Source organism: Artemia sp. Qi Xiang Cuo, chromosome 3 (genome assembly GCF_049724085.1).
Source record: "Artemia sp. Qi Xiang Cuo chromosome 3, ASM4972408v1, whole genome shotgun sequence".
NCBI classification, from domain to species: domain Eukaryota; kingdom Metazoa; phylum Arthropoda; class Branchiopoda; order Anostraca; family Artemiidae; genus Artemia; species Artemia sp. Qi Xiang Cuo.
Window position 1 is genome coordinate 72,392,339 of NC_142796.1, and position 14,028 is coordinate 72,406,366.

General features: G+C 33.8%; 1 protein-coding gene across 1 annotated transcript in view; it reads right to left on the bottom strand.

Annotated features, from left to right (window-relative positions):
* The window catches only part of LOC148954500 (uncharacterized), a 243,521-nt gene that overhangs the window by 164,467 nt on the left and 65,026 nt on the right, over positions 1-14,028 (bottom strand). The window contains exon 3 of the mRNA XM_089086552.1: positions 3,371-3,553. Within this exon, the coding sequence (XP_088942678.1) occupies positions 3,371-3,553 (183 nt within the window). The remainder of the gene's footprint in view (positions 1-3,370; positions 3,554-14,028) is intronic.

Below are 14,028 nucleotides of genomic sequence, written 5' to 3' on the forward strand. Positions count from 1 at the left end.
AAGGGAAGATTCCTTAATATCTGAATACCCAAGAGTATCATCTGCAAATGCAAAAGCACTGGGTCTTGAGCTGCCTCATTAAGTGGGACAAAATTGTGATCGCAAGTAATACAGCAACTTCGTTAAGTTTGTTCAGATACAGCAATAAAAATATCACTGATGAAAATAAGAAATAAAACAGGTTCTAGGATAGACGCTTGAGGAACATCAAAATCAACACGGAATTAATCTTGAATTATAAGGGTCAATACTGAAAGACGTTTCAGATGAATAAGTTTCAAACCAATGATAACACAGTTGTGTTAACACAACTTGTGTTGACACAGTTAGTTCATCTCTGCGTTGCTATACGGGTTAGGGGTATGGTAACAGCTACCATGGGGCCTGGAACTGCATAGAGATTATGCAAGCGTCTCTAAATAATCAAACAAGCAAAAGAAGACATACGAATGAAAACTTGTTAAGAATTTTAGTGCCATTTTGAAGTAACAAAAGATACTTTAACCAAGAAAGGAGTCACTTTAATTGAACTGCAAAACACCAGCTTTTGCCAAAGAGGGCCAAAAAATCTTAGAGCAAAAATTTTGAGATTGGTAATAAGTTTAATACTAATGAGAATCTTAGCACGGTTGCCTCCCCTGTGTGACGACATGCAGTGACGGGTTGAAACCATTCATCCCAAAATGTATATTGTTTGCAGTAATTCAAATATGTTCTTGTCAAGCTGAGACCGCTTAAATTCAAAAGTTCGAGCAATTTTTTTTATTTTTCTTGGTAGCTCTAAATATATATAGAACCCGCTGTTGGTTTTTCACTTTTTTTTCCTTATTGACAAATATAGTTAGAAATTGGAGCTTCTGATATCAGAATTGTGTTTTGTATATTTTAAAACCTCAAAAACACTCCTTGTATAAACAAATGGTAGTGAATTATATTTAAAAAAAAAGAAGAATTTTTTTTTATTTTATGTTCTCCTGTAGGATTTTTGCTGTTGAATGCCGACTTTTAATTGCCGAAGCAATGTGAACACCTGCACCATTTTCTATGCGCAAGTCTAGAGCTACAATCTTTAAGGAGAGAATCTACTAGAAGATTAGATTCGGTTACTTCCGGATATCTGGAAACTTGCCATTCTCCATGTAATTTAACAAATCAAAAAATTGCCAGCAATGCTTTAATTCAGAGAAAATGATCCATCTAGTACTTCTATGCTGGAATGTCGACTCTGTTTTATTTTATTTTCTGATTTTGTATTTGTGTTATGGCCAGATAGCATTGAAACCTCTTATCATTCCATCTACATCGTCAGGCGACATTCAAAATGCGTCACGTTAGACGCATATTTTTCCATAAGTATATGACCAAACATGTGTGTGACCAACATGTGTTAACACGTGTATGACCAAACATCAATATCCCGACAAGTGCCGTTTACATACAAAAATGGGTGCTTGGCTGCCAACAGGTTACAGTTAAGCATCTGGTTCTAGAGTTTAGAATTCTCTGTTTAGGATTTCAAATTCTAGGAGTTAAGAAGCTTCTTTTGCACGTACGCAGGGAATTTTTGAGAGGGGGAGGGCAATTATTAAAAACAATATTTGACAATTTGAATAGCAAATAAAAAAAAAGTCCAGAAAATCAAGAAATTTAATAATCTTGAGCGGCCCGCCACTCTTAAGTGTAGCGGCCATCTACACTTAAGAGTGGCGAAGTAAATACAAGCTCGTACAGTGCATGTTTCAGCACCAAGTGCTAGATCTACACGTGACCGTCGCTGAGGAGTGAGGGATCATTACGAAGAGTAATCTGAAAGCTTCAGTGGAATTAGTGGCTTCATTTGGTCCTTCAGCCATCTATGCACAATACTGCATAGTTAAAAAACAACTTTTAAGAGGAGGAAGTAATTTAGTTGAGGAGGAAGTAATTTGGAAAGAGAATAATGTTGTCTGATGCCCTGAAAAGCATAATTCAAGAACGGGAGCTTTGGCCAATAATTTACCGTTATTATATTTCGGTTAAGCAAATAAAAGCTGGTGCTAAAGGGGAAGCAGCTCCCCTCTTTATACGGGGGAATATTGATTACAAAAAGGAATGGGAGATTTGTTATGTTTTAAGGCTCAGAGGGGAGATCATCACGAAGAACAAGATTTTCATCCTGTTAAATTTTAAAAAATACCATCAGATGATATCACCTTTTTGGCCTTGAAGATCCCTTCGAGGATAAGTTAGTTATTAAAGCTATCTTTTTTTCAGGGACGGTCATAGAAAAGCATTGGCCATGGAAAATAGAAGGCACAACCCTTCTAACATTCCTTTTTAATTTTTGGCGCCAGTTTTAATTAACGAAAAAGATAGCTGCTGAGTCTGCTATTTTATGCCACATATCGACAATTCAAAACTAAAGCATCAGAAATTAAAAAATCATGATACACTCATTCAGTTTTGAAAAGCCTTCTAAAGATCCATTATATTCTAAGGGTCCCATGTTGTGGCGTCCTGAGTCTCACGTGATGTTATGCTTTATTTATCCATTATTAAGGAGTAAACAGTTGTACACTTACTACAAACAAATTAAAGGTTGATTTGAATTAGATAAAGAAAAGAAAAAAACATTTAGTATTTGAGAGAGTTATTCACATGGAAGTATAGAAATAGTGGGCTAATAATTGCAATTGCCTTTCTAAACATTAAAACTTAAATTGTTACAATGTAAAGCAACGCGTCTAAATGAGCACTGACATTCTAGAAGCATATAAATTAGAATTTTAACTTTGGTATAAAGAGCTCACATTAAGATAACGTTTAGTCATTTTAAGCTCAAACAGCGCTCTTTATTTTCATAAGAATAAATGGGGCTTGTGTATTATACTGAAAACACTCAAGTTCTTCACCTAAGTATAAACTGCTTTTCTGACACTCAATCCTAATGAAGTATCACAAATATGATGAGAATATAATACTTTAAAAAGAAATCTGGGCTATATATTTGCGCATTAGGGGGGGGGGTAAAGTATAGCGGGTCTGCATTCAAAATGTGTTAGGTACAATGGTTCTGCATATTATGAAGTAAGAATTGTTTACTAACTTCACACTGTTCAAATACTTTACCACAACCCCCTACCCCCCTAAATTGCAAATATATAGCCTAAATTATATATTTCCCATCTATTCTGTCACTTGTCTTTGTTTTGTCTCACGCTAAGCTGAAAGAAACTAAGGAATGAAACCGGTTCTACAATGCGTCAATAGATGAAGAACTTGAGTGTTGCCTCTATAATACATAAGTACTGAATAAACTCTTAATTTTATTTTATTCAGCCCTTACTAGAACCCTTATTTAATTTCTTGTTGTGTCAATAACTGTACTTACCTATTTGAATACCTGGGACAAAAGAATCCCGCACAATGCGAGAAGAGACCTCTCCCGATTTTTGATTAATTATGTCAACAGCATATTTAACAGCTTCAAAGTATTCAACAGGATCTTTTTTTGGAATTCCATCATTTTCATCATTGGGAAAACTGGAGTATTGCCGAATATCAAGCAGTACAGCTGCAAAAAAAAATGAAAAATATAAAAATTATATTTGCACCCTTTTAACCATAATTAAGGGTAAGTGTGCGGGGTAAATTTTCACCAGGATTGAATTGTCTAGAGCAGTGGTTCTCACACTTATTTAGACACTCTACCCCTTTTTACCCACAAAACACTTGAGGTACCCCTTCTCAGTTACCGGTACTAAGTAAGCTATAGCTAAAATATAAATAAAATTGCCAGTCCTAGAGTTAAGGGTTGGTTTATTTTTTCTTTGGCTGGCCGTATACCCCCTAAAAAATTATGCGTACCCCTAAGGGGTACGCATAACACAATTTCAGAACCACTGGTCTAGAAAATAAATCAGTCAAGAGGGAGGATTTTTCCTTGGCGGTGTTGCCAGATTTATTGGCATAATTTAAAAAACGATCAGACATTTTAAAGAAAACTAGCTTTTTCAACTGAAAGTAAGGAGCGACATTAAAACTTAAAACAAACAGAAATTATTCCGTCTATGAAAGGGGCTGTCCCCTCCTCAACGCCTCGCTCTTTACGCTAAAGTTTTACTCTTTCTCACAACTGCATTTTTTAAAACAATAAAAAACTTAGCGCAAAGAGCGAGGCGTTGAGGAGAGGACTACACCTTTCATATACGGAATAATTTCTGTTCGTTTAAGTTTTAACGTCGCTCCTTACTTTCAGTTAACAAAAACGTGTTTTTTTTTATTTAATCCCCACAAGAGACACTCTGCTTGTAAGACCTCATAGTGGTGTCGGAGTGGATTCTTAACGAGTTTTCTTAATCATAATGGTGACTGCAAACAGTGCTGCAGGGTTACCTTGAGAATTGGCACTTCTCCAGGAAATTACTGCCTAATAAAGGAAAAAGAGTTGCACTGAATGTTGATTAATGCATTATCCTTCAGGGTTTTGTTTGTTTTAATGGGCTATATCGGTATGAATAACCTTTTCCACGCTATTTTATCTATTGTTGGATACCTCCTCATTGTAGTATAGTACTTCAGGCATGACTATATAACTAGTCCGAGATAAGGCTTGAAATTGCTTGAGTAGGACGTCAAATCTTGTTGATAGAAGAGCGTTGCCAATCCATTCAGCTTGTGGTCCCGTGTTCTGCTTGCTGTTTATTTTTTAGCCAGGTTAAGCCCATTGTGTTGACCTGGGAATAAGTTAGTAGTTTGTTACCTTGACTGGTGGAACCCATTGCTTTTCCTGAGGGTACAGCAATTTCAAGGATTTAAATTCTATGAAAATATTTACATTTTACTTTGCGCAGTTAAGTGACAACTATAGAATTGACATTTTGACCTACGGATTCAGATGTTTTGAACTGGACTCTTCAAGAGTTTCAGAGATTCATCTAATTTAGATTGCCGTATCTTTGCTCGTGGCATCCAAACAATATTTAGATGTTCTGCAGATAATTGATCAAAAAACTTATCCTTGAATTAACAAAGAAAATATTTTTGCTATCCAGGCTTGTTGATATTTTACCCCATCCAGTTTATCGGTCAGGCCCTAGGACCCCACCTGAGGCCCTCATTTTACGCCAAATTGTTAGACAAGTTTCATCCTTCATGGGCCTAGTATTTCTGGGAGAGCTGTCGTCTGTGGCTTCGATCTTTCTTAATACAACTACAATCTTAATGTGATCTTGGCCAAACTGTCCAGATGCAATTATCTGGGAGCAACTGTCCTGTGCTATCGTCCATGGATATTATAACGTTGGGCGCAATGAGCCGGGTTCAATCGTCAGTAAGTGTAATCGTCGGCTCATCGATGGTATTTGTAATTGTAAATATTACAAATACCATCAATTACCAACTGGTAATTGTAAGTAATTTCATTTACTCACTTTCTTTCGAAACATTTGAAACGAGAATTTTAGTGTGCATAGTGAACCTATTGAAGCACTATGCCATAAAAAGTTAAACTTATGTCTTTGTTAGTTCTGTCATTCCTGAAATAAAGTGAGGTAAAGATTAATTAACAAATTTGCCTGCTATTTATGGAATTTATAAAATTCTTAATACTTATTTATTCAATTAAACGATTTTTCATCAACTCATAATTTTTTCTATTTTGCTTGTCTCCTACACTAAAAACCTCCTCCACTCTGACTCAGTTCTAAAAATGTTGGACATTGTTTTGTTACAGCTGATTATCAGCAGATCGTGCTTAAGCTTTTGGTTGTCTCCGAGTTTTATTTATGAAAATTCATGCATGTGAATGCATAATCTCTTAAAGTTCACCCCTCCATCCACTTTAATACTGGGTTGATCTGCGTGAGAAATTTTCTTTTCAAAAACAGGATTCGGCTTTTGGGGTCTATTTGGCACTAACTGAACTGGAAAAGGTGGGCAGCATTTTTTTTTTTATTTTATGCTTTAGTAGGTGAAACATCCTGAAGCCCTGGCTTCTGACATTCAGAAACCAACATTGATTTCTAAAAAATACCAAAAGTTATTTTTCGTTTATTGTTTCGGTTTTTTTCTTTGCTTTAAATAAAATATTAGAATGTTTTCAGCACCAAATGATCCTTTAAAATTTTCTAGTCGTAATTTGCTACGCCAATCACTTTTATTCGTCTATTAATTTAAAAAAGCGAAGTTCTTCTGAGGGAAGTAAAGAGCGAAGTTGAAACTTAAAACGAGCAAAAATTGTTGCTTTACAGTGTATCTAACATATATCAATAAAACTAGCGCAAATAAAGCAACTGATAATATTTCCCTGTGTTTGCATGATTATAGAAAACTAGAGCTTTACTGAAAATACGATACAATACGCGAGTTTTGGTAGAACAAAAGTAAACTATTTAAAGACACTTTTTCAAAACGCTTTAAAAAAATATATACTTTATAAAAATAAAGCGTTTTAGGGACATTTAATAATTATTTAGTAGAAAGTTCAAAGTGAAGCCATCCTAATAGTATTAGGTATCAAAATTAAATAAAAAAACAAGTTTTTAAACTGAAAGTAAGGAACGACATTAAAACTTAAAACGAACAGAAATTATTCCGTATATGAAAGGGGCTGTCCCCTCCTCAACGCCTCGCTCTTTGCGCTAAAGTTTTTTATTGTTTTAAAAAAATAAAGTTGTGAGACAGAGTCAAACTTTAGCGTAAAGAGCGAGGCGTTGAGGAGGGGACAGCCCCTTTCATATACGGAATAATTTCTGTTCGTTTTAAGTTTTAATGTCGTTCCTTACTTTCAGTTTAAAAAACTTTTTTTTTTATTTAATTTCTAATCGTTTTTTAGTTAATGCAGCTTTTATTTTGGCTCAACGTCATTGAATAAGTAAACAAAATTTGAATAAAAATTTTAATTTTCTTTTGCTAAATGGCTGTCTCTAAATTTGGTTCTGACGTAATTTACAAATTAACTTACGTAACGAACTTCTATATTCGTTATTTTTATTCTGGCAAAAAATACAAAGTTGCAGATTTTTGCAGATATGAGCTTGAAACCTATGTAATAGGGTTTTCTGATACGCTGAATCTGACGGTGTGATTTTCATTAAAATTCTTTCCTTTGTAGAGGATGTTTTCCCCCTCTCTAAAAAATCAGGTCAATTTTCTTAGGCTCGTGGCCTTTGATGAGTAATACTAAACTTAATAAAATTTATATATTTAGAATCAGCATTATAAACACATTCTTTTTGATACATTTATTGACATTAAAATTCCGTTTTTAAAGGTTTCGATTACTATTGAGCCGTATCGCTTTTTTTTTTCATTGTTTTTTTTTTATTACGTATATGTTATTACGTATATGAGGGCGTTCTCCACTTAGTCAATACCACGCTCTTTACGTTAAAAGTTAAAAGTAATTTAATTCCCAAACCCATGAATCACAAAGGCCGTATAATTAGAATAGATAGCTCTTTTGAAAGCACTAAAAAACACTGTAGCGTAAAGAGCGAGGTGAAAATAGTGACGAAGACCACACTGCCTTTCCATAACAAACAACAAAAGTACGAAGCGAAACGAAAAATATCTTCGTACTTTTGTTGTTTGTTAAAGAGTGAGGTATTGACTTGGGGGAGAACCTCCTCATATACGTAATAATTTCTGTTCGTTTTAAGTTCTAATGTTGCTTCTTACTTTCAGTTGAAAAAACTTGTCTTTTTAAATTTAATTTCTGATAGTTTTTTAAATAATGCTTGGAAATCCGGCGCCCCCTTCATATAAATGTCCCTTCCCCCAAAGAAACATCCTCCACGGGAAAATTCTCCCGAGTAACCCCCTCCTCCAGCCCCCCCCCCTCCCCAACCAGAAAAAAATCCTTCCTGAAAATGTCTGTATACTTCCCAATAACCACTATAACCAATAACCAATATAAGCAATGGGCAAAGTTCACCCTGGGAACTGTGGGGGATTAAGTCATCCTAAAAGACATACTTATTAGATTTTCAACTATGCTGAAAAAAATGGCTATCTCAAAATTTTAATTGGGTGACTTTGAGAAAAAATGAGCGTGGGAGGGGGCCTAGTTGCCCTCCATTTTTTTTGGTCACTTAAAAAGGGCACTAGAACTTTAATTTCCGTTCCATTGAGCCCTCCTACGATATTCTAGGACCACTGGGTCAATACGAATACCCCTGGGGAAAAGAAAAAAAACACCAAAAAACAAATAAACACGCATCCGTGACCTTTCTTCTGGCAAAAAATGGAAAATTCCACATTTTTGTAGATAGGAGCTTGAAACCTCTACAATAGGGTTCTCTAATACATTGAATATGATGGTGTGATTTTCATTAAGGTTCTATAACTTTTAGGGGGTCTTTCCCCCTTTTTTCAAAAATCAGCCAAATTTTCTCAGGCGCGTAACTTTTGATAGGTAAAATTAAACTTGATGAAACTTATATATTTGAAATCAGAATGAAAATATGACTCTTTTGATGTATCTATTGATATCAAAATTCCGTTTTTTAGAGTTTCGGTTACTATTGAGACCGGTCGCTGCTTACTTGCAGTTCGTTACCACGAACTGTTTGATAACAAAACACTGGTCTAGCCATTGGATAATGAACTGGGCAAAAAAAGCACAAAAAAGCAGGAAAAAAATCTTAGAAGTTGTAATTCATCATTATGCCTCGTGCAAACTGCGTGCCAAGTGCTACGAAAGCTCAAAACTTTATTCTGAAACTATTACAATGTAAGAGGGAAAATTGGTTGCTGAGTTGTCGATATTCTTATAAACTAATTATTTATTTATTATTGAAGGATTCAATAAAAATAGAAAAAGATACCTAGAAGAAGGAAGTATATCTAATAGTCCTACAAAAGGAAGGTTACTTCCTTTTGAAGGTAATTATAGTGTATTGACGCTGGAGTTGTGAATTGTGCTAAGTTCTTGTGACCTCTAGTTGACGTTAAATTTGTGACTTATGCTAAGTTCGAAAGTATTGGAAAGCCATAAAGGAGTGTGAATGTGTCATTTAATTTATTTAAAACTTATAAACCAGAATTAAAAAGAAGTAGAAACTACGTTTCACCATTAGAACAGTCATGATCTTTAGTTTACAATAAATGTTTTCTTTTTTGAATAGCTAAGAAACTTAGCTCTAATAAGACAATTAGGCGGGAATTTGATTTTTGAGGAGCTAGGCATTAATTTTCAGAAAATCTAAAATCGGGTGATTAGTGTGAAATAATGGAATCATATAAGAACGAAAAATATGGTAACAAATAAATAAGGATTTTTTTTTTAAATACTATAATTACAAATCCCTTTTCAGTGAATCTGGAAAAATTAATTCCTTTCTGAATCAGCATCAATTTGGAGACTTTTCTCATCGGACAGTATATTTGAAAACGGGCTTACAAATTTTCGGTTACCATTAGCCGAGGTTTCATCTCTGATGGGTTTTAGCTACTGCTGCTACTGGGTTTTAGCTAATGGGTTTTAGTCATGAAAAATACGCTATTAGTCACATCTTTGTTAAGTTCTAGTGTTTAAAATGAAAGAAATATCTGCTTTTTGGAAATTTATTTTTGGCTATAGATTGTTTTTGCAATTTATTATTTTTGGCTATCAGTGTTTTTTTCAAGATGGGGTAGATTTGTAAAAAAAACATAAAAAAACAAGTTCATTGTAACTAGGTGAAAATGTGGAACAATAAAAAAAACCATGGAATTTTGGGAGAAGGCCCAAGACCCCTCCCCCCTAGTATTTGTGCCAAGTGTATACAGCACAATAATACCCAGCGTTTGCAATTTCAATAAAAATAGCCGGTAGAAGAAATTAGATTCTTATCAAAAGATATTTCATGATTACCGCAGTTTTGTCAAACTTTGTCGCGGCATAAATTAATTGTCTACAGGCGAGTTCAACCGTATCTTCATCATCAGCTGTTAATATAATCTGTATAAAAAGGCTGTATAATAACTAACTTCACATATATGAATGTATGTCGCTGTATAGAACCACAAAAACAAAGTTTAAGAAGTAGCAGATGTTAAACTAATGGAATTCGGGCTGTCGGTCAAAACAACTGGGAAAATTTTCTCTTTTAATTATTTAGTTATGAATAATTATATAGCCGTCGTTCTGTAAAACACGGCTTACTTGCAGCAATTGCAAAGAAAGTAAAAGTCCTTTTTTATTTTAAGATCCCGCTTCCAAATCAATAATCTATACGCATGACAATCACGACTGTGATGGAACAATACACTACGGCAGTGTTTTTGTTTTTGAACACTGTCACTGACCCAAGTTTTTGACGAAAGATTTCTAGATAATCAAACAGTTCGTAGTAACGAACTGTAAGTAAGGAGCGACCCGGCTCAATGGTAACCGAAACTATAGAAAATGGTATTTTGGTATAAATAGATACATCAAAAGAATTAGATTTTAATGTTGATTTCAAATATACAAGTTTCATCAAGTTTAGTCCTACCCATCAAAAGTTACGCGCCTGAAAAAATTTGGCTGATTTTCGAAATAAGGGGGAAAGACCCCCTAAAAGTTATAGAACCTTAATGAAAATCAGACCATCATATTCAGCGTATCAGAGAATCCTTCTGTAAAGGTTTTAAGCTCCTATTTACAAAAATGTGGAATATCGCATTTTTTGCCAGAAGAAAGATCACGGATGCGGGTTAATTTGTTTTTTTGGTGTTTTTTTTTTTTTCAGGGTTGATCTTATCGACCCAGTGGTCCTAGAATATCGTGGGAGGACTCAGTGGAACGGAAATTAAAAGTTCTAGTGCTCTTTTTAAGTGACCAAAAAAATGGAGGGCAAATAGGCCCCCTCCCACGCGTTAGGATGACTTAATACCCCGAAGCTCCCAGGGGGAGGGCTGAAAGTTATGAACTTCACCCAATGTTAACATATAGCATTGGTTATTGGGAAGTATACATACATTATCAGGGGATATTTTTTCTGGTAGTGGGGAGGGGGTTTGGTCGGGGGTTATGTGGGAGGATCTTTCCATGAAGGAAGTTTTCATGGGGGAAGGGACATTGCTATGAAGGAGACGCCGGACTTCCCTGCATTATTTAAAAAAGATCAGAAATTAAATATAAAAAAACAAGTTTTTCAGCTGCAACAGCAGCAACATCAAAACTTTAGACGAACAGAAAATATTAAATATATGATTGGGTTCACCCCCTAGTCAATACCTCGCTCTTTAAGCCAAAGATTTTTCAGTACTTTCATAAGAGCTATTTATTCTAAGTAACGGCCTTTTTGATTAAGCGGTCATTTTTAAAGAATCTGAACAAAATTCGAACCTTAGCTTAAAGAGCAAGGTATTGACTAGGGCGCAAACCCCCTGATATACGTATTAAAAATATATGAATATAGAAGTTCATTACGTAAGTTAATTCGTAAGTTACGTATATTTATTACTAATAAAAACGTTCGTAAATAAAATTAAACAAGTTTCAAGAAAGCCATTTAACCAAATAAAAGTAAAATTAATATGCAAATTTCGTTTTAATTATTCATGCACGGTGAGCCAAAATCAAAACCTGCATTAATTAAAAAACGTTCACAAATTAAATAAAAAAAACAAGTTTTTTTGTAACTGAAAGTAAGGAACGACGTTGAAACTTAAAACGAACAGAAATTATTCCGTATATGAAAGGGGCTGTCCCCTCCTCGACGCCTCGCTCTTTACGCTAAATTTTTTTTTTATTGTTTTAAAAAATAAAGTTGTGAGACAGAGTCAAACTTTAGCGTAAAAAGCGAGGCGTTGAGGAGGGGACAGCCCCTTTCATATACGGAATAATTTCTGTTTGTTTTAAGTTTTAACGTCGTTCCTTACTTTCAGTTAAAAAAACTTGTTTTTTTTATTTTAACCAAAAGAAGGATTGAGCTATGATTAATGTTGGGTGTCGGGAAAGGTCGAAAGCTTTAAATAAATTTGTGCACCAGGTCGAGTGGCAGACGTGCTCCACAAATAAGGCAAAGTGGTCAGACATGGTAAAAGTGGGCAAACCATCACAAAACAAACAGTGTTCCACCATGTGACGGAGAGTGGGAAGACCCTCAGGGTGTCGATGAGTAGCATGGATGCATTGATTTCTTTTTCGGATTTAACTAACGGATAAGCAATGTTTGTCAATTATAGACTTGACATTATCAGGGGTAGAATACCTCTTTCCCCGAAATTTATCTCGATCAGTTATTTGTATTCATTTTCATATATTTTAGTTAAAGCTGTTCCGTATATTACGCATTATATCCTTTATTTTAGACTGTTTTAGGGGAGGCCTGTGCACAGTTTTTCTTTTCATTATTGTTATTATTATTTGGGATTTTGTTATTGTTTTGCTGTTTGATATTGTTTTGGAACTAAGGAAATGTTATGTAGCGAGAGATTGAACTGAGATAGCATACAATGTTTCGGTTGACTTTAGGCATAGATGCAGAAAAGGATGTTAGGACAACTTCCCCTTCCCAGGATTTAAATTTCTACGAAAACAAGCTTACAAAAGTTTAGACTATTATTAAAGAAGCAAATACGCAGTTGGAAGTTTGTTAGGTGTTGTTGTTAATTGCTTGGAATTAAGAAAGTATCATACAGCAAAAAATTGAACTGTGGAAGCGCAAGCGCACAGTATTTTGGCTGCCTTTTGAAATAGATGCAGCAAAGCGTGCTAGGGATGCTACAGCCCTTTCCCCAGAAATCAATTTCTAAGGTAGTAGTACATAAAGATAATAATAATGACTAAAAGAAAAGGGTAATGTAATCAGTTGCAACGAAATAAAGTTTGACTCTCCAAAACCAGATAAACAATATACATTTTGGAGGCCTTATATACTTTCTATAAAGCAGATTTAGGATAATATTTTTATATAAACAGAGTTGCTTCATTAGGGAAAATATGTTCGAAAATTAAATGCAATTATAATTTGCCCCATTTGCCCTTAATAATTTAGCTTCCTCGTGGTTCGTTCACCTCAAGAAGTTCGTTCAAATGACATCAGAAAATAACCCCTGGAAAAAATAAACAAAAAATTAAAATTTATCTATGAATGAAAAATTAATAAATTAATTTATGAGCAAAATCATGAATATTTTAAGTATTTTATTAAGGGTAATATAGGTATTTGATGAGTATAAGTAGTAGGCTATTTTGTGTTAAATCATGTATATATATATATATATATATATATATATATATATATATATATATATATATATATATATATAAAATATATATATATATATATATATATATATATATATATATATATATATATATATATATATATATATATATATACATATATATATATATATATATATATATATATATATATATATATATATATATATATATATATATATATATATATATATATATATATATATATATATATATATATATATATATATATATATATATATATAGCATTATGTATTAACTCATGTTAGGAACATTATGAGCATTGAGAGTATTGAAGTAGATTTTTAAATAATTTTGCGTTTAAAAATCCCCCGTGATCGGTGTGTGGGCCCGAAGCAATGTGTGCAAAACTGTTCCGCACCACATACGTTACTGGAGGTGGCTGCAGAAAAACTAGATAAGAATAATAAAGTATATTTGCAATCCCTTAATTAGTTTCAAACGATACTGACTGCAGAAGTGTTCCAGAAGTACTTTGCAGCTAACCAACCGGTAACTTTAAAAATAAAAAATACACAGGATCTTAGTTTCTCTCTTGCCAATATATCTCTCAGTTTCTTTTATTTTCCAACTATTAAATAGCTGAAATTCAAGTCTTTTTACTTGGCCGAATTATTACATTTGTACCCATCTATTACATTTTTTTTTAAAAAAAAAAAAATAAAGTATTTGTAACCAGTAAGTATTGTGTAGCTGCCCGCAAGTTGCGCTGATTCCTTAGAATAGCTGTCAGAAAAGAAAAGAGTTGTATATACGACTAACAGGGCATGTAAACTGGACTTTAAATTTGTGGTACTGGGGCATTAAACGTACTCTTTTATATACTACTT